Here is a 19830-nt window from a genome sequence, read left to right as displayed (position 1 = left end):
TGGTTTTTCCACACGAAGGGGATTGTGTGTTGCCTGGACAGTATTCATTTGCAAGTCTATGAATAAGAATAATTTACCATTGTTTTCAATTATCAACAGTTTGCAGAGATGTGAAAGGATTCCCAAAAGACCCAAGTCAGGTAACATAGATGGATATTCTAACAACACAATTTTATCAAAGAATAAAATTTTCCTTACCTGGGTAATGTAATGAAATTGACCACCACCCTTTGCCTGTGCCTGAAGGCCCAACCCCCATTGTGATCTTAGAGGCAGGGCCCTGTAAGGCGACCAGATTTATGTGAGGGTCTGAGGGGCAAGGTTCCCTTGATTGATGAGAGATCACCAAGGTTCTCTTGGTGAGAGATTGATGTCTTTATAAACAGAGGGCTCTGCTGAGGCTGTAGTGCCTCAAGCCTGTAGTTCCTGCCCTGGGGAGGGACAGAAGCTTGCCAGGGAGAGTTAAGATCCTATCTCAAAACTCAGAGACCGAGCAAACAGGACTAGAGGGCTGGCTGTTTTCTGTCTCTTCTCCACAAGTGAGGTCAAACCACAGGAAGGATCCAGAACATCTGTAGCAAGAGGGGGCCTTCTCCAGACACTCTGACGACAGAGGTGGGACCTTCTGGCACCTTGGTATCACCAAGCTTCCAGTCAAAGGGGAGAAATGGATGCCCATTGTCTCAGACACCAGCAAGTGGGGCTTTATTGCAGCAGCTTGAGTTGTCAAAAGAACTGGATTAGCGTAGAGCCTGCACGCAGAGAGCAGTTTCTTGTCACACATGCACATGTGTAGCTTCATGGTGTTCAAGATTGTTAAGGATACCAGCGTGTCAGGTATGTGGACAGGGTTAGTTAGAAACTAAGTACATCACACCAAGTGTTCTTGTTTGTTTGTTTGTTTGTTTGTTTTTTAAAGATTGATTCATTTATTTTATGTATGTGAGTACATTGTAGCTATACAGATGGGTCTGAGCCTTCATGTGGTTGTTGAGAATGGAATTTTTAGGACCTCTGCTCTCTTCGGTAGGCCCTGCTCACTCTGGATACATAAGTACACTGACTCACCAGAAGAGAGCGACAGAGCTCATTACGGGTGGTTGTGAGCCACCATGTGGTTGTTGGGATTTGAACTCAGGACCTTCTGAAGAGCAGTCAGTGCTCTTACCCCCTGAGCCATCTCACCAGCCCTTGTTTTTCTTGATATGGGGTCTCACTGATGTAGGCCTAGGTTAGCCTCAAACTCAGGATCCTCCTGTCTCATCCTTCCTAGTGCTGTGACTATAGGTAACAACTACTATGAACAGCTTCTTTGTACTTAGTACTTGTTCATAGTACTTATTTGATACAGGGTCTCACTGTACAGTCTGACTCACAATCTTGCTTCAGTCTCCTGAGTGCTCCATTTACAAGTGTGTACCGTCATGGCCATGACAGCAAATGTCTATTTAAACATAAATATTTGCAGCCCTCTCACGGGCTCCGCAGGTAAAAGTGATTGCCATATAAGCATAATGATATGACTTCCATCTTGAGAAGGCACCTAAGGGTGGGAGGAGAAAACCAATTCGATAAAACTGTTCTCTGTGCTCCATAAGCACACTGTGGCATGCGTGTGCCTGTACCGACATGCATATCACACATATGCACATACATATGCATAGTGTTTAAAAGATTAAAAGTAGGGCTGTAGAGGTTGCTCAGTGGTCAAGAGTATGTATTGCTCTTTTGGAGGACCCAGGTTCAATTCCTAGCACCCACATGGCAGCTCAGGACTGTCTACAATTCCAGTTGCAGGGAATCTGACACACTCTCTGGCCTCTTCAGGCTCCAGGCTTGCATGTGGTGCATAGATATATATGCAGGCAAAACACACATACAAATAAAAACTTAAAAAAATGTTTGTACATTTGGGATTATGATATGCCTAAAGTCCTAGAGTTACCCCTGACTGTCCCCACTATTTATGTGTCCATTCAACAGATACTTACTGGTATGCCAAGCCCCATTTGGTATGCTGGTGGTCCAGGTCTATGCAAATTAAAATCCTTCTGTGTGTGTGTGTGTGTGTGTATGTACTGGGGTGTGACATTGAGGGTGGGGAATGATAGGGACAGTGTGGAAGGATCTGGTGCTTCAGAGGGACCTCGTGCGCAGTCTTGACTGCCTTCCAGGCTAAGGCCTCCTTCAGTCTTAGCAGAGTTGTTAGTAGTAGATCATTGACAGCAATGGCAAAATTATGCTGGCCTCTAGACATGCATATTAATCCTGTCCACTGGACAGACCTCTTTCTCCACTGGCTGGAGCCAGTCTTATGCCCATTTGCATGTTTGTCTCAACAGTCCTTTATTTTTACATAGATTTTTCTCTTTGGCTTTTCTTGTGGACATATTAATACAACATCTACTTGATTCCTTCATTTAAGTTCAAGAGTTAAATAAAGGAAAATATTTCATGTTAGGCTGGCATGGTAGCTCACACCTGTAGTTCCAGCTTTTGGGAGGTTGAGGCAAAAGGATTTTACTACAGGTTTTTAGGATCTTAGCTTTTATCATTCAAAGGCCATCTTGGACTAATGAGTATGAGAAACCCTTTCTCAAAAGCAAAAACAAAAACCATAACAACAAAGCTGTACTGGTAGTACATTCTTGTAATCAAGTTTGTACCACAGTGGCAGGATGACCAAGAATTCTGGGTCCTCCTCAGCTATGCAGTGATCAAAGCCAGCTGGTTACATGAGACCTTAACTCAAAACAGTTAGAAAAAGGTATGTTTATATATAATTAATGTGTTCACTTTTTAGGGTATGAGAATCACGACCTGTTTTTTATTTCTTTTTTTTGGGGGGGGATGGGTGTTCGAGACAGGGTTTCTCTGTGTAGCCTTGACTGTCCTGGAACTCATTTTGTAGACCAGGCTGGCCTCAAACTCAGAGATCCGCCTGCCTCTGACCTGTTTTTTTGAGAAAAGTATCTTTTCATAAAAATAACTGTTTTATGAATTATGATGCAATGTGTCATCAAAAAAAAGTGTGTCAGAAACCCGAATGGAAGATACATACTCGGAGAAGACCCTAATAAAAATGCTGAAAGAATGATTCTTTATCTGAAATTCAGATTTAGCCAGGCGTCCAGTATCTTTTCTGGGAACCCTGCTTCTGAAGAAGAGGGGACAATCAATACCTAACTAGCTTGGCTTTTGACCTTTCAAGTGGTCTTGCACAAAAAAAAAAAAAAAAAAAAAAAAAAAAGACCTCGTGAGTTGGAGGTGGCCGGGAGGAGGTGCGTGGGGGCGGGACAGGGCCCAGAAATGGGCGTGTCCAATAGGGCCCGCCCCGTCACGTGCCTCTCAGTGTCTGCCGCGTCGGCAGCTGGAGCGAAGGCTAGGCGGCGGCGGTGGCTGCAGCTTTTGGGCAGGAGTGACTGCGGCCGCAGCGCTGGGCTGGGCAGATGGCAGCGACGGCAGTGGCAGCGGGGACCGGATCCCCGGCAGGGACCGAGTCGGCGGAGGGCGGCCCTGGGGCAGCGGCGGCGCTGGAGCTGTGGCTCAGTGAGTAGCATCGCGCCACACGTGATCCTGCTTCCCGCCGCCCTGGTTGTCCTCCGCGGCGGGAGGGGGCCTCTAGACTCACCCAGGGGATTCTGGGGACCTCAGACCACGCCATGGCTCAGTGGCCGGGCGGCACCACTTAACAGCTGGAGCGCGAATGCTTAGCGATCTCTTGTGCCAAGCACTGTGCAGAAAGCGTTTCAGCCATTGTTAGTCTGGTCGCAGGACCGAGAGTACCTGGGTTTACTAACCCGTGCGGGCGATGCAGCTTTTTTGCAGATCATTGAGTCTAAGAGCTTAAGTGGCTGCTACCTTTAAGAGCAAAACCAGCTTTTATGCCTCGGTGCATATTTACTCTGGCCAGACTTAATTGTTCCTTGTCTTAGCTTAACGGTGATCTCTGGGGGTGCGGTTCTAAAGGTTCTCTCTTTATCTGAGGAATTGAGGTTCAGAGAGAATAAAGAATCCACCCCTTGGGTGGGCTCCACTACGTGCTGGGTGCACTGAGATGGTAACACTGGGACATTGCTCACAAAGACATGTTCATTGGCTACTGGCTACCAGAACAGCACCTTCTCAACAGAAGCTGGAGGAGGGGCGCTTGTTGAACGTAGTTAGGGGCTGTTTTGTTTACCTGGGGCTTGTCATAGCTGGTATACAGTGTGTGGACAATGGAGGAGGCCATATTCCAGACAGGAAACTGCAAAAACTCAGGATGAGAATGTACAACATTCTGGGAGCGAGTAGGCCTGTTGGCCAGGAGTGCAAAGCTTAAAGCTCAGAGAATCCAGAAAAGAGACCTCAGACTAATTTGCTAATGAAGTAAGACGCGTGAGCGCCGCAGAAGGGACTGCATTATTTAAACATTTTTATTACATGTTGTGTATTTGGGGTGGGGCGTGCTGCTCCTGGCTCGTGGAGAACAGAGAACAACTGGGGAAGGGGTCAGGGTGTCGTTTCTCTCCTTAGGCTCTTCTGTGGGTTCCAGGGCTCGAACTCAGGCCACAAGGCTTGGTCACAGGCACCTTTATCTTCTGAGTCATTGCAGGCCTATAGCTTTCTATTTCAACATGTAGGAGAAGCTGTTGGAGACAGCTTCGCTTCTACTGAAAGCACCACATGCAGTTCCACCTGGTGAGTTGGTTGAGGGTGAGACTTCAGACTTGGAGTAGATATATAAGGTCTTTAGATAGCTGGGGTGGGGTGGGGTGGGGTGATGGTGGTTACAATAGGAATGAAGGGAGTGGGGATCAGGAGTCGAAAGGATTATCTGAACCCATCAGCAGGGTTTAATGTAAGCACACGTGCATGCACATTACTTTAATTAAAGACCTGGAGCCAGACTGTAGCAGTGCACACTAGTCCAATTCCAGCAGTTGTGAGGGAGAAGCCAGCCTGGCCTACGTAGTGAGTTTCAGGACAGCTAGAGCTACATAGTAAGATCCTGTCTGGGAAAAAACAAAACAAAACAAAACCAACCATACAGACAAAAACCAAACAACAACAACAACAAAACATTAAACAAAACCCAGAAAGGACTACCATCACCCATATAGTCTTCCTTCCCTGTACATAGATGGACTCAGGAGATGAGTGTACGAAGGATCCTTGGTTTCGGGGATCAAAAGTAATTGTGGTAGATGCTTCCCCACTCCGCCCCCACCTGTGTGGAGGAGCAGTTGTGTCATGAAGTTCGAAGTTCTTGCCAGGCAGTTAGGAAGAGCTCTGAGCATCCAGGGAGGGTAGGAGCTAGAGGGGTGGTTTTGAGAGCCAGTCTTCCGTGGGTGTGTAGAACAGAGCGTTGGAGCTGGAACAAGGAGGTATTTCCCAGGCAGATGGGACTAGAGTATCCCAAAGGTTCAGAAGTAGACAGGGAAAGCTGTTCTGGGAAGAACCACGGAGGGGGGTGTGGCCAATAGCTGCTTCAAAATGGAGACTGGAGGGAGGGGAATCTGGCCTTTGAGGAAAATGGTGGAAACAGAAGGCTTGTGAAGTGGTGGCGAACAGCAGGCTTGGATTGGGGTTGGGTGCAGAAGTGTGAGGTGGGTAGCGTAAGAGCCAGCAGCTGCTAGTGGATATTTAAGAGCCTGTCTGCAACCGAGGCTTTGCAAGGACTTGGGTTTCTCTGCAGCCCCGGCTGTCCGGAATTCACCCTAGACGAGGCTGACCTGGAACTCACAGAGATCTGCCTGCTTCTGCTTCCCTAGTGCTGGGAGCAAAAGTGTGTATCACCACCCCCCTAGAAGTAACCTTTGATTGTAGCATCCCTTGAGTTTTTCAAAGGTGGCAACTACTTTCTAAGAGGTATGTTGGAGGACAGTGGGACAGTCTGTAGGGAGGGAGTGAAAAAGGTCCTTTTCCTGTGCTTGGCTGTGAGAGGAAGGCGGGGACATCCAGTGAGGCTTTGAGAATAATGGAGAGGGCACTTGAGCCCTCTATGTAGCTCCTAAGGGGAACTCCCCTTGTTGGATTCTAAGGCCTGTGTTTAGTCACTGTGCAGGGGCTTTTAGAGCCCCAAGGAGAGGAGTCTGAATGGGAAGTTGTCGGGTCAGGGTGTGGCCTGCAGAGGGGGAGAGCTGCTTGCCTGGGTGCTTGCCTGGGGAAGGAGATAAAGGTGGTTGCACATGCAAACTAGTAGGTTCCTTTCACTGCCTAGGGCTTGAGGAAGGTGGGGAAGGAAGTTCAGGAGTGCAGGAAGAAAATCAAAACATGAAGCCCAGGTGCACAGCGGGCCAGCACAGAAGAGTAACTTTTGAAAGTCATGGTGAAATGAGACATTTCTGCAGTGAATGAGGCAGGGAGCAGAGGCCTGAGCAAATCCAAGAAACAAAAGCTCAGTGGCAGGACGGAGCAGTATGGGGTTAGGCCCGCTCCCACTCTGAGCCTTCTTTCTTTCTTTCTTTCTTTCTTTCTTTCTTTCTTTCTTTCTTTCTTTCCATAATTCAGTTTATCAGGCACTTACTATACATTATAAAAAGGCACTATTTTAAGAATTTTATAAAATTGCGTAGTAGCTGAGTGTGGTGGCACACAGGCTTTTAATTCTCAATTTGGGAACCAAGAGGCAGACTGATCTCTGAGTTCGAAGCCAGCCTGGTCTACAGAGGGAGTTCCAAATCAGCCAGGGCTGTACAAAGAAACCCCATCTAACAAACAACAACAATAAAACAATCCACTTTTATAAAAATGTATTAACATTTTTATCCTGCCAACAACTCTAAGGAGAAGGTAGAGGTTAACATCTGCCAGTGGCTTTGTTTCCATCTTGTCTAGACCCATGCTACATCCTGCTGCTCAGTGACACACCTGCCTGACCATGCCACGAACTGCTCCAGCTCTTGTCCCTACATATGCACATGGTTTGCCTTGTCGGGCTAACCGGGGTGAGCCCCTGAGATCTGCCTGTCTCTGCCCTCTGCTCCTGAGATTACAGATGTGTGTAGTCGTGCCTGCCTTTTTATGTGGTTGCTGGGGATCTGAATTCAGGCAGTCACACCTGTGCAATAAGCACTAGCCAAGTCCCCAGCCCCTGCTATACACATTTCTGAAGAGCAGTCAACATCCCAACTGAGAGGGGGAATGGGGTTAGACAAGCAGAGGGGGCTTCTGATTGTCCCCACATCCTGAGAAGCTGGGCATGTCTGGAGGCACCTTGAGGTGTCAGGACTGGCAAGGTCGGCTGTATAATTGGCATCTAATGGGTGGAGGCTAAGATGAACTTAAATGTCCAGTAATGCATAGCATAGCCTACCACATTCAGGCCTAAGATGTCAGTTACAGAGGCTGAAACCCAGATAGAAAGAAAGAAAGGCTCAGAGTGGGAGCGGGCCTAACCCCATACTGCTCCGTCCTGCCACTGAGCTTTTGTTTCTTGGATTTGCTCAGGCCTCTGCTCCCTGCCTCATTCACTGCAGAAATGTCTCATTTCACCATGACTTTCAAAAGTAACTGCTCTGTCTGTGGACCTGATGGCTTAGACTGTGGTCTTGAGATCTGGATGACCAAGAGGATGTCATAGGAAGATTACCAGACCAGAGGGGTGGAAGAGGGCAGTGATGAGTCCTAGGTGAACTTTAGACTTTGGTTTGAGAAGGGATAGTTCCCCAAAGCAGCATGAGGAAGCTGTTACCGAAACATACAAAGACAACAGCTATGCCCCCCAAAAAGCTGGGTGGTGCATGCCTTTCATCCCAGCACTCAAGAGGCAGAGGCAGGTGGATCTCTGAGTTTGAGGCCAGCCTGGTCTACACTGAGTTCCAGGACAGCCAGGGCTACACAGAGAATTCTTTTTATTGTGTTTTTTTATTTGTATACACACCGGTCCCTCTACCATGTAGGTCCTGGGGAACTGGTGGCAAGGGCCTTTATATACCCAACCATCTCTCCTGCCTGGGGTTTGTTTATTTGGTGTTTGGTTTTTACATGGTCTTGCTATGCAACCTGGGCTGGCCGGGTATTTAACGCAGGGTGGTCTTGAACTTGTGGCAATCCTCCTGTCTCAGCCTCTTGAGAGCTGGGATTCAAATTAACACCGTGTCAGCTAGTGTTATTTATCACTGTTCCATGTGACTGCCTATATAGCATTGCCCTCTGTCTTGCTAATGAAGAATGTTGAGCGCTAGTATGAGTGTAGTGTAATCCAGTTAGCTGTCTCCCTGTGGAGGCTGGCGGAGGGGCGTCTTCAAATGTTTCCAGGATTGGGCTGTTTTTCAGGGTGTGTGGTCACTTTAGTCTCTGACTGTGGATTCGAACTCTGGTCTAGTAAAATGAAGTGGTAAGCGGCTCGCCTCATTCTCCCTTCCACCTGGACTTGCCTCCTAGGTGTCTTCCTGTCTTGCTTGTCATCCTTCCTACCCCACTTGTACTCCACCCCTGGAGCTCTGGATTGCAGTCTACTTAGATTTCGAAATCTAGAGCTGAGCTGCTCTCCTGGCCTGCAGGCCAGCTTACAGCCTTCAGGCAGGTCCTGGCAGGTTCCCCCGTAGGCTGTAGTGGATAATTGATGGGCTGTAGGGCCTCGGTTTGTTGCCCTCGTGAAGTCAGCACTGCTGGAGAATTGAACTGGGCTCCCGAGGGGGCAGCTGGTCCAACCTCCAGGCTCCTCCTTGCCATCACACTCTGACATCATGACCCAGCACCCTCAGAATGACCCTGGCGATTGGTTGGCAGCTGGCTGAGATCATTTGGCTTCTCCACTGGTCACTCCGGGAGCCATTTCTCCGGCAGCTGGACTCTTCCGCTGCGGTCCTAATACCTTTGACCCAGGGCAGAGCAGGAACAGGCTTGCAGTAAATCTTAGGAACACCTTTTGTAAAGCAAATAGGTTACAACGTTGTTATTTCTTGGATTCTGCTTGTCCCTTCTAAGGTCAGCCTCAGTAAGGAGCCTGGATGTCCATTCTCACTGCCCTGAGGACTGTGACAGTCACAAACAAAGAAGGGGTCCTTGGAGGGAGGGTCTTGCTGGCTGTTACCCTTTTGCTCCCCCTCCCAGCTCCTATCTGATTCAGATTTGTGTCAGACAGATCCTGGCAGCTGTTCTCACCAGTCAGACCCAGTTGCCGGGTCCCCTGGGGGTCATTTTCTCTGTGGCTGCCTGAGACCTCTGAAATAGCTTAGACGGTCAGGGATTATGTGTTCAGAGGCCAGCGTGGATCAGAACTAAAATTGCCACCCTCTGGCGGCAGCCTTGGGCCGGGCAGCTAGGCCAGCCCCGCACGGCAGATAGATGATTCACTCTGTCTTTAAGTGCTTATCTGTGCAGCAGTGTTCTGGGGCCTGGGCAAGTGAAGGTGATAATTACTTCATTCCTGCCTCGGGGGAGTCAAACTTCTCCTGGGACCCTGCCCCACCTATGTCAAGAATCCAAACCTTCCCACCAGGACTTGGCTAGGCTGACCTGGTGCCTAACTTTTGTTTGTACAGTTTTCTTGCTCTGTGCCTGGAACAGAGTCTCCTCAGCTGTAAAGGGTAAAACGATAACACTGCTTGCTGTCCGTCCTTCCGAGGACTTTGGCATGGTGTCTTGTTTAGCTAGCAGCCAGAGAAAGACACAATAGAGGTGACAGCAGTTTGGGGGTCATAGCAACCCTTGAATGAGTCCTCACCCAGCATCTAGCAGATAAAGACGCAAGCTCTTAGGTCTTGTGGCGCCTTGGTTGCTTCCCTCGTTAAGGGTTTGGGAACTTTCTAACTCTCTGCCTTGGTGGAACCCCTTTCGTCCCCAGGTACCCTACAGACAGGGAGGAAGGGGGAGGCTGGATTCTGAACACTGGGCTGGCTCTGCTAGTCCTTTCTTTCCTTCCAGGTCTAAATTCCTCTGAGGTGTCACCGCTGACCTTGTGTTCTGAAGCTGAAACTTAAATGGCGAATCAATCACTCTTCGGTGATCCAGGCACCGAGTCCGAGAATCACTGTGTTAAATGATTTATTGAAATAGCTCCAGATGGTCCCGACTTAGAATAACTAGGCAACTTGGCTTAGTCTTTTAAGATTTATTTTTCTTTTTACGTTTTGGGTATGTGTGTTTGTACAAGTTAGTGCTGGTGCTAGAGGAGGCCAAAAAAGGGTACCGAGATCCCTGGCTTCTGGACTTCGGGGTAGTTATGAGTGGCCCAACATGGGTGTTGGGAACCCATGAACTAGGGTCCTCTGGATTCACCACAGGCTCTTAACCACCAAGTCATCCCTTCAGCTCCAAGTCTTACAATTTAAAAAGTTATTACACTTTATTATTATTTTTTATTTTTAAATTATGCCTCTGTGTGGGTATGCCACTGTAAGTACCACAGGAAGCCAGAAGATAGCGTTAAATCCCCTGAAACTGGAGTTTCAGGTACGTGTGAGCCTCCTAATATGGGTGCTGGGAATTGAACTCAGGTCCTCTGAAAGAGCAGCACACACTCCTAAACACTGAGCCATCTCTCCAGCACCTAGGACATTTTACTTTTGTATATGTTTGTGTGGGTGTGTGCTGGACTCAGTTCTTCTTCCACCATGTGGGCCCTTGGTTGCCAGGCTTGGCGGCAGGTGTCTTTACCAGCTGAGCCACCTCACCGGTCATCAACTCGCACATTTTGGGGTATCAATAAAGTTAACTAGGGCAGCCTTAGTGGGGAGTCACTTAACGGTTAGTCCCGGAATGTCTGTGTTTCATATCTCTGCTAAGTACTAGAGGAATGATGTAGCATCTGTCTTCAAGGGTTTTAATCACTTTAGGCACAATAAGGCACGTGCTGGGTTTTATGGGAAAAGGTGGAGACTATTGAGAATTAAGTAATTATTGATCACTTTGTGCTGGTACTTTAGACGCACCCTCCCTAAATCACCCGTCAGTCCCACGAGGAAAATACGATATTCCTTTATTTTATAATTGGATCAGAGTCAGAGAGTTTGAGGACATTAATTGATGGCTGTGATTATTTCGGGAAGACTTAGAGATCACCACCACAGAGCAGTGGATGGAGTGGGATGCTGTGAAAATGGCAGCCTGCTCCTGCTGTTGGAGTTGAGGCCTGGGACTTGGGATCCAGCCTAGGCAAAGTAGTGAGGCCCCGTCAGAAAGGAAAGAGAGAAGGTTTCAGGGGTATCATCAATTTTGTGTGGTGGGAGAGAAAAAGATGAAGGACATCTTTTTTCTTTTAATTTTACTTTTATGGTACCGGGGTCGGAACCAGGGCTTTTATCCTAGGCAAGTGCTGTACACCTGAACTCCACCCCAGCTCTCAAGTCTCTAGGAAAGGGTGGCGTTTGAACTGTGATTGGCAGCTAGGGTCCTGCCAGACAGAGTCCTGCGTGAGGGGACGTTGTGGTGAGGGAGCTGACAAAAGTCACGTTCTCTTTGTTTAGGGTGAAGTCCATAGATAAGCCCTTTGAGTCTCACATGACCGCCTCATGACACGAATGTGACCACTGTGGAAAGCACTAAGTTGACTTTAGGTTGAGGATGGAGCCCCTTGTAGTCAGTAGGGCGGAGACTTGATACCACAGCGGGAGAGGGAGGAATTTTCTGCAGTAGGAATTCTGATAAGTCTTTCTAAACATTTTATTAAATTATATTTTAAGTGGTGTGTGTGTGTGTGTGTGTGTGTGTTTGCCTCAAACTACAGTACACAGTGAAACTCAGGTTTTGGGGTCAGTTCTTTCCTTCCACCATTGGGCCGACTCAAGTCGTTGAGCCTGGTGGCAAGCACCTTTACCCACTGAGCTGTCTCACTGATCCCTGAGGAGGCTGGAAGAGAGAGTAGGCCTCTGAGAGAAGGAAAAGACCTCTAGGCGAGAGGAATAATGACATCAGATTTCACCCCTGAGAACAGATCTTCATGGCCAGGACAAGGGTGGACAAGCCAGGGCCAGGAATGTTGTAGGAAATGCTTGAACCAAAACCAAAGCCTTCCTGCAGCAGGCAATTGTCTTGCTGTTGTGGAAGGTGGCTGCTACCCAATTCAACCACATGCCAAAGCCAGGTGGGTGATCCTGACCCTGGCAAGAAGGCACACAGACCAACTTTGGCTCTAGAAATGGCGGTGCGCTTGCCAATTAATTCTCTCATTTATGCACCCAGCGTATCTACAGTAAGGGCATAACATTTCTGGTGTGTGGTACTTGACCATGGTGAACAACACAGACATCATCCCTGCCCCTTGCAGCTGCCTGTCCACCTCTCTGACCTCTAGCGTAGAACGTCCCAGCCTATCCAGAAGGCACACGTTTCTTTCGTTAAGCTTTCTTTAACTTTATTGTCGATTCCTTGGCAGACAAAGCCACAGACCCAAGCATGGCGGAGCAGGATTGGTCAGCCATCCAGAAGTTCTGTGAGCAGGTGAACACCGACCCCAGTGGGTAAGTAAGCTCCTTTACAGACACACTTGACTTTGAGGCAGGAGGCAGAACTCAGACCCTGCCTCCACTCCGGGGACTGTAGCTGGGGCTCATTTCACTCTTTTCTTTCCTCTATGGTATGGTGTCTATTATTATTGTTATTATTATATTTAAAACCAACTTCTTTTATTGCAGTTGCCTTTTTATTTGTGTTTTGTTTATTTGTTTCTACGTAGTCCTGACTGTCCTAGGGCTCTGTATGTAGATCATGCTGGCCTTGAACTCGCAGAGATTCTCCTGCCTCTGCCTCCTGAATGTTGGGATTAAAGGCGTGCTATGCCATGACTGACATTTTTTTAAAGATTTATTTATTTATTATAAGTACAATCTAGCTGTTTTTAGACACACCAGAAGAGGATAGCAGATCCTATTACAGATGGTTGTGGCTGCTGGGATTTGAACTCAGGACCTCTGGAAGAACAGTCAGAGCCATCTTTCCAGCCCCCTAAAACATTTTTTTTTGTAAATTGTGTTATGTTATAAAACACAAATGGAACTAGGTTTTCTAGTGTCAAAAAATACTGATGTATTAGCTATGATTTAAAAAATGTAAAAAGGTGTATTTAAATGTATGTGCTGTATGTATGTAAATGTACTGCATGCATGCCTGATGCCTACAAAGACTAGAAGACATCAGATCCCTGGACTGGAGTTCTGAGGATGGTTGTGAGCTGCCGTGTAGGTGCTCGGAACTGAGCCAAGGTCCTCTGCATTCATACCATGTGTTCAACTGCTGGTCCGTCTCCTAGCCCTCTATTTGTTATGATTTAAATACACTATTTTATGTAGGAAAAGGAGGGCAAGGCTTCTATTTCATTTCATTTTTTGCAGTGATGGGCACTGGACTCAGGGCTTTAAGCATGTTAAGCATTTGCTCTACCCCTGAATCGTGTCTCCACCTCAGAGCAAGGTTTGGTTGAATGCATTTCCAAAGCCCCTGCAAAGGGAATGAGAACAAGTCATTCACCCGATGTTGACCTACATGGTGCCACATAGTCAGCTGTTTGTCAAGCTCTCACTCCTCCTGCTCTAATGTTCACTAAGTGGTTGTCATGGGATGGATGGGGTCTGTGCTGCTCTGAGCTCTGACTGCCTGGCCAGGGGTCCTGGGAGTGGCCAAGGGGAGTATGCCGAGGCCGGGGCAGAGGCTGGCACCAAGTACTATTAGACAGAGCTAGGGTGGGAGGGCCTCAGTGTCTCACGGGTGTGTGCCTGCGCTCTGCCTGGTGTGCCCTCTTCTGCTTTGCGACACCTTTCTGAAAGAGGGATAGCATGGAGTGAGTGTGTGCCACTAGACTGCTTAGGTTGTTCACCCCACCCAGAATCCCGGTCTGTTTTGATTTTTCTTCAGCCCGACACATGCACCCTGGCTACTGGCCCACAAGATTCAGTCTCCACAGGAGAAGGAAGCCCTTTATGCCCTGACGGTGAGTTTGGCTGGCCACTCAGCCCACATATTCAACTCCAGAAAGAACACTGAGGTCACCAGACAAGTTCTCCTTTCAAGGCATTGACGACAGGCTCGGGGACTTCCCAGGGAGTTACTGAGACAGCATGGAACCTGCTGTGGGAGAAGGAAAGGAACTCACTTCCATTTGCTTCCCCAGCTAGGATCAGGGCTGGCAACCAACAGAGGGAACACAGAAGATGGGGCTGGGGGAGCAATTGGGCATTGTCCTCACAGGCAGCGGCTGGGCAAGCCTTGCTCCAGGTTGCTAAGCCTGAGTTTGGTCCAGTGTTTTTGGGACTTTACCATTCCCAAAAGAACTCAGAAAGTCTAGATTTTAATATGAATACTTTGAATATGTATATATTGGTGGAAACACTTTAAAGAAAAAAAGGTGTACTTTCATGTGTGTGAGTGTTTTGCCTGCATGTAAATATGTGCACTGTATGCATGCCTGGTGCCCATAGAGGCCCAAGAAGATGCAGGGTCCCCCTGTACCCGAAGCTGTAAACCACCATGTGGGTGCTGGGAATTGAACCTGGGTCTTCAGGAAGAGGAGCACTGAACCTTCTCTCTAGCACCACCCCCTTCTTCTAATGTAGTATTTCTTATTTCTAGAATTGAAAATAGGCCTCTTACTATCTTTAAAACAAGTTGGGGGCTGGCTGTGTAATTCCAGCACTTGGGAGGTTAAGGCAGGAGGATCCTAGTTAGAGATCAGCCTGGGGAAAAATTGGTGGTGGTTGAGGCCTGTGTAATTCCAGCATTCCAGAGGCAGAGCAAAGGGATTGCTGTATGCTTGAGACTAGACTGAGCAAGATAAAGAGTTCTAGGTCAGCCAGGGCTTTGAAATGAGGCTCTGTCTCAAAAACAGACTTATTTGATATGTTGAAAAATTATGGGCTGGAGAGATGGCTCAGTGGTTAAGAGCACCAACTGCTCTTCCGAAGGTCCTGAGTTCAAATCCCAACAACCACATGGTGGCTCACGACCATCCATAATGAGATCTGACACCCTCTTCTGGGGTGTCTGAAGACAGCTACAGTGTACTTAGATATAATAATAAATAAATCTTTAAAAAAATTTATTTGTTTAAAAAAAAAAAGAAAAATCACTGTGGGCTGGGCATGGTGATTTATGCCTTTTAAATCTCAGTTTTTGGGAGGTAGGCTGATCTTAATGTTTGACATTAGCCTGGTCTAAGTATCGAGGTCAGGACAGTTAGGGCGAACATAATAGAGAGATCCTGTCTCCAAAAAAGGGAAAGAAAAAGGAAAAGAGAAACTAGTTTGGGCTCAGGAATGCAGTCCCAGTTTGCCTTTGGATGCCAGGGCTGGTGGAGCAAGCAGTTCTTAGGCACTATGTGCCAGGTTTCTATTGCTGGGGTGGGACAGACACTGGGGCCAGTGTCACTTCCCCAGAGAGTCATCTAAGCACCCCACTGAGCGTCTCTGGACCCAGAAATGGCACTTCTAAACTGAGGATGCTGTTGTTTTAAGACAGGATCTCACTGTGTAGCCCCTTCCGGCCTGGAACTCACTAGGTGGTCCAGGCTGTCCTGGAACTCAGAGATCCACCAGGGTCTGCTGAGGATAAAGGTGTGCACCACCACATCTGGACATTGTTTTTGTTTTACTATTTATTTTATGCATATCAGTGTTTTTTCTGCGTGCGTGTATGTATGTATATCACATGTGTGTACGGTGGTGCCTAGGGAGGCCAGAAGAAGGTGTCAGCTCTCCTAGAACGAGAGTTACAGATGGTTGTATAGTACAGTGTGTGTGCTGAGAGTTGAGCTCAGGTCCTCTGGAAGGCAGCCAGTGTTAACTGCTATGCTATCTCCAGCCCCATTATTGTATGTCTTTTGATATAGCAGCTCATGTAGCCCAGGCTAGCTTTGAACTCTGTAAAGTATCTAAGGATAAATTTCAACAACTCATTCTGCTGCCTACTTACCTAGTACTGGGATTCCAGGTGTGCACACCCACTCAGTATGCTGCTCGGAACCGAGGGCCTCAAGCATGCTATCAAAGACTACCAGCTGAGCCAGAGCCCAGCCCAGCCAGCCCAGCCCAGTGTGGTTTGCTTTCTCCTAAAGGCCAGGGCACTTGAGGGAAAGTTAACCATGACTCTACACATCAGCAGCTGAGGCCTGTAAGCCTCCAGGTCAGCCTGTCGAGCTTCGAGGCAAGCTCGGAGTGCTGGCTTTCCCTCACGGGACCCTTGTCTGCAGGTGCTGGAGATATGCATGAACCACTGTGGGGAGAAGTTCCACAGTGAAGTGGCCAAGTTCCGCTTCCTGAACGAGCTGATCAAAGTATTGTCCCCAAAGGTGAGTGTCTGGACATGGCCTGTCCACTGTGTTGCACCTGTGCCCCACCTTCAGGCTTTATCACCCTGCAGGTGAGAGGCAGGTGGGCAGGGGCCCTTTGTCCAAAAGCTGTCGTCACCTTGACAGTGTCTGAAAGAGTCACATTCATAGTTGACCCCCGTCCCTCCAGTGTTAGCAGGTTTCTTTTTCCTTGAAAGTGGTATCATCTGCGGTGGGCCGTGCAGCCTGCGGGAGGTGAGAGACTGGAGCATGAGGTCTGAGTTTCCTAGGAGAGATGATGGAGTGATAGCCAGGTGTGACTTAAGTTTCAGGCTGCCTTTTGCCTTGTCTGCTGCACCTTTATTCCTGACATTGGTCTTAAGCTATGTCACTCACATGCCACCGGCACCAGCATGCACCCTATAGTTGAGTCCTGACCTCAGGCTGGCTTCAAACTTGGGGCAGTTCTCCTGCCTTGGTCTCTTAGCTACTGGGACTTTAGCAGTGGGTCTCTCAACTTGTGGGTTGCAACTCCTTTGGGGGTCAAATGACCCCTTCACAGGGTTCACCTAAGACCATCCGCCTATTAGATATTTATATTCATAACACTAGCAAAATTACAAGTATCTGATAGCAACGAAACAGTGTTATGGTTGGGGATCACTGCGAGCTGAGGACTGTATTAAAGGGCCTCAGCATTAGGAAGGTTGAGATCCACTGGGCTATAGGAACGAGCGTCTGTGTGTGCTCGGCTCTGCTCCATGACGAGCTTCCGTATTGGTGGTGCCGACTGGATCACCTTGAATCCAGAGGAGGCTTTGCGATCTGGTGCCAGGGAATTTGTCCTCTGTGTGTGTCTCATTCCCAATCCACCTTGAACTTCAGTAGCATCTCTTGGGTGGGAGGTGGGGGTGGGGGTTGGCCAGCTAGCCCGAGTCCCTTCAGCTCTCTAACTCTTCTGTTTACTTTAGTACCTAGGGGCCTGGGCTACGGAGAAGGTTAAAGGAAGAGTTATTGAAATCCTCTTTAGCTGGACCGTCTGGTTTCCGGAAGACATCAAGATCCGAGATGCTTATCAGATGCTGAAGAAGCAAGGTTTGACCACAGCGTTCTTGTCGCCTGTCCTCACTGTGTTGTGTTGGTTCATGTGGCCTAGGCTGGTCTCAAGCTCACTATGTAGCTGAAGCAGAGCAGGCTTTGTGCATAGGAGGCCAGCACTGTGTCACCTAAGGTCCCCTTTACTCTCAGGCTGGAGCTGGCAAGACGGTTCAGTAAGTAAGTAAAGGTGTTTGCCATCTCTGAAACACATGGTTGAGGAGAAAACCAAGTCTCCCAAGTTGTTTTCTCATCTCTGCTTGTGTGCCCTCATCCCAGTTGGCCTTCATTCACGGTCTCCTGCCTCAGCTTCTCAGAGCTGGCATGATACCTGGTAGCTGAGCTATGCTTACTGGTTTGCTTGCTTTCCACTGCTCCTTGTAATCACCAATCTTCCCTTAGATGTTGGCTTAAGTGGTCGCTGGCTTGTGTCCTCAATGTGTGGCTTCAAGAAGAGTCGTGAAATTGCAAGTTGGCCAGTGTCTTGCGGTTATTGTCAGTACCAGAGTTACAGCCATCTACCTTTGTGTGATCTGCCTGGTGCTTGGATTCGATTCATGTCAGGCTCTTTGCAAGAAGGCGCTGGGTTCCGCATTCGATGTTTTCCCTGCGGCAGGCTACAGCCTCTGGGGAGCTTCAGTACACCACAGAGTACAGGGCTTAGGACAGTTAGCTTCTGGCCTGAGTTTTGTGTCAGTTCTTGAATTCCTGAGGTGATATAAAGCCTTAATCAGAGCCCGTGTATGTACTGTTCTGTGTGATGTTTTCTATCTGTAGAAGTATTTTATTTTAGGTGGTACTTGCATAAGCTCTCTACCAGAAAGTTACATCTCGAGTGTGTTTCTTGAAGGCTGTTGATGTTCAGTGATGTCGTTACTGGGGAATCAGGGTCTCATTTGCAAGTTCTTTCTCGTAGATAAAATAGACTTCAAAGGGAAGACAGTTTTATTGGAGTTGGAGAGAAAAAAAAAAACAACAGAGCTGAGGGCAAGCTATGAATCCCAGCAGCTGCAGGGAAGGAGGAACATGGAAAGAAGGAAGACAGAAAGTCATGTCTTCCTAGTTCCAAGTCAAGGAAGCAGCAGGCACGCCCCACAGCAGTGGAGGTTAGGGGGAGGGGCTTATGATGATGTCTGAAGTCTGAAAGGTGGCTTGATGAGTAACAATGTTTGTGTGCAAGCATGAAGATGTGAGTTTGAATCCCCAGAGCCCAAGTTAAATGCTGGGTTTGACGCATGTGTTGTCCTATGGAGGAGAGAGATAAGGAGAATTGCTAAGGATTGCTGGTGGTCAGCATAGCTCAAGTTCAGTTACAGACTCCATAAGAGAATAACAGCCAGTTGTGGTGGTGCACACCAAAGGATTTGCTGAAATGGGTAGAGGCAGGAGGGTCACAAGTTTAAGACCAGCCTGCGCTCTATATTTTCAAGAGGGCTGGAAAGACGTGTCAGTGGTTCAGAGCCTAGGCTGCCCTTCAAGAGGCCCTTGGTTCAATTTCTAGCACACAGATGTTGGCTTACAACTATCTGTAACTCCAGTTCTAGGGGATCCAGCATCCTCAGGCAGACACACATGCAGCCAGAATGCCACTGCACATGACATAAAAATAAGTAAATCATTTAAAAAAAAAAAAAAGGTGGGAAGTGATTCATCACAATTCCTAAAGACTCCCTTGCCTTTGGAAAGGCACACAAAGACTTTTAAGGTTAGAACTTAAGGCTGTGGAGATAGCTCAGTCGATAAACACCTGCTGTACAAGGCTGAGGACCACAGTTCAGAGCCCCAGAGCTCACACAGATGTTGTACAGGCATGGTGACTGCCTATAAACCCAGCACTCAGGACAGAGTAACAGGATTTCCTGGGCAAGCTGACCAGCTAGGCTTGATGTAATGGGTGAACTGATAGCAGCTTTAGGCTTCCACACACATGCATGCAGATATGCCTATATACATGTGAACATGCACAAACATTACACATGCAAAAAACAAAACAATACAAAAACCAAGTAAACTCAGAAAAGTAGGCAAGCTTAGCAGCGAGGACCTGCATGGAGATGGAGGGTGGTTTTTCTGGGGTAGATAGCTCAGTAAAAGAACTGTATTCTACCCATTGCTTTAACATGCCTTCAAGCGGGCCTCGAACTCAGAAATCCACCTGCCTCTGCCTCCCAAGTGCTGGGATTAAATGCATGTGCCACCACTGCCCAGCATATCATGTTTCTTGAAGTTAAATCTTTTGGAGAGACAATTTCCTATCCTGGTGATTGACAGTTATCTATTTGGAACCACTTTTTTTTTTTAAGATTTATTTATTTTATGTATGAAGGTGTTTTGCCTACATGCACATATTTATACACTACATGCATGTCTGGAACTGGAGTTACAGACAGTAGTGAGCTGTTGTGTTGGTGCTGAGAATTGATTGACCCCTGTCCTCTAGGGGAACAGCCAGCACTCCTAACCACTGAGCCATCTCTCCAGCCTCCCACCCTCAGTTTGGATTAATTTTTAAAAAATAATTTATGTGCATTGGTGGTTTGCCTTCATGT

At 47.8% G+C, this 19830-nt stretch overlaps 1 protein-coding gene across 1 annotated transcript in view; it reads left to right on the top strand.

Annotated features, from left to right (window-relative positions):
* Positions 1–3339: 3339 nt before the first annotated feature.
* Positions 3340–19830, top strand: part of Gga2 (golgi associated, gamma adaptin ear containing, ARF binding protein 2) — a 34477-nt gene continuing 17986 nt past the window's right edge. The window contains exons 1-5 of the mRNA NM_028758.2: positions 3340–3549; positions 12305–12389; positions 13780–13855; positions 16109–16207; positions 17158–17281. Of these exons, the coding sequence (NP_083034.1) occupies positions 3450–3549; positions 12305–12389; positions 13780–13855; positions 16109–16207; positions 17158–17281 (484 nt within the window). The 5' untranslated portion in view covers positions 3340–3449. The remainder of the gene's footprint in view (positions 3550–12304; positions 12390–13779; positions 13856–16108; positions 16208–17157; positions 17282–19830) is intronic.

Source organism: Mus musculus, chromosome 7 (assembly GCF_000001635.26).
Source record: "Mus musculus strain C57BL/6J chromosome 7, GRCm38.p6 C57BL/6J".
Lineage (NCBI taxonomy): Eukaryota > Metazoa > Chordata > Mammalia > Rodentia > Muridae > Mus > Mus musculus.
The sequence above is the reverse complement of the archived record's forward strand: the minus strand, read 5'-3'. Positions and strand labels throughout refer to the sequence as shown.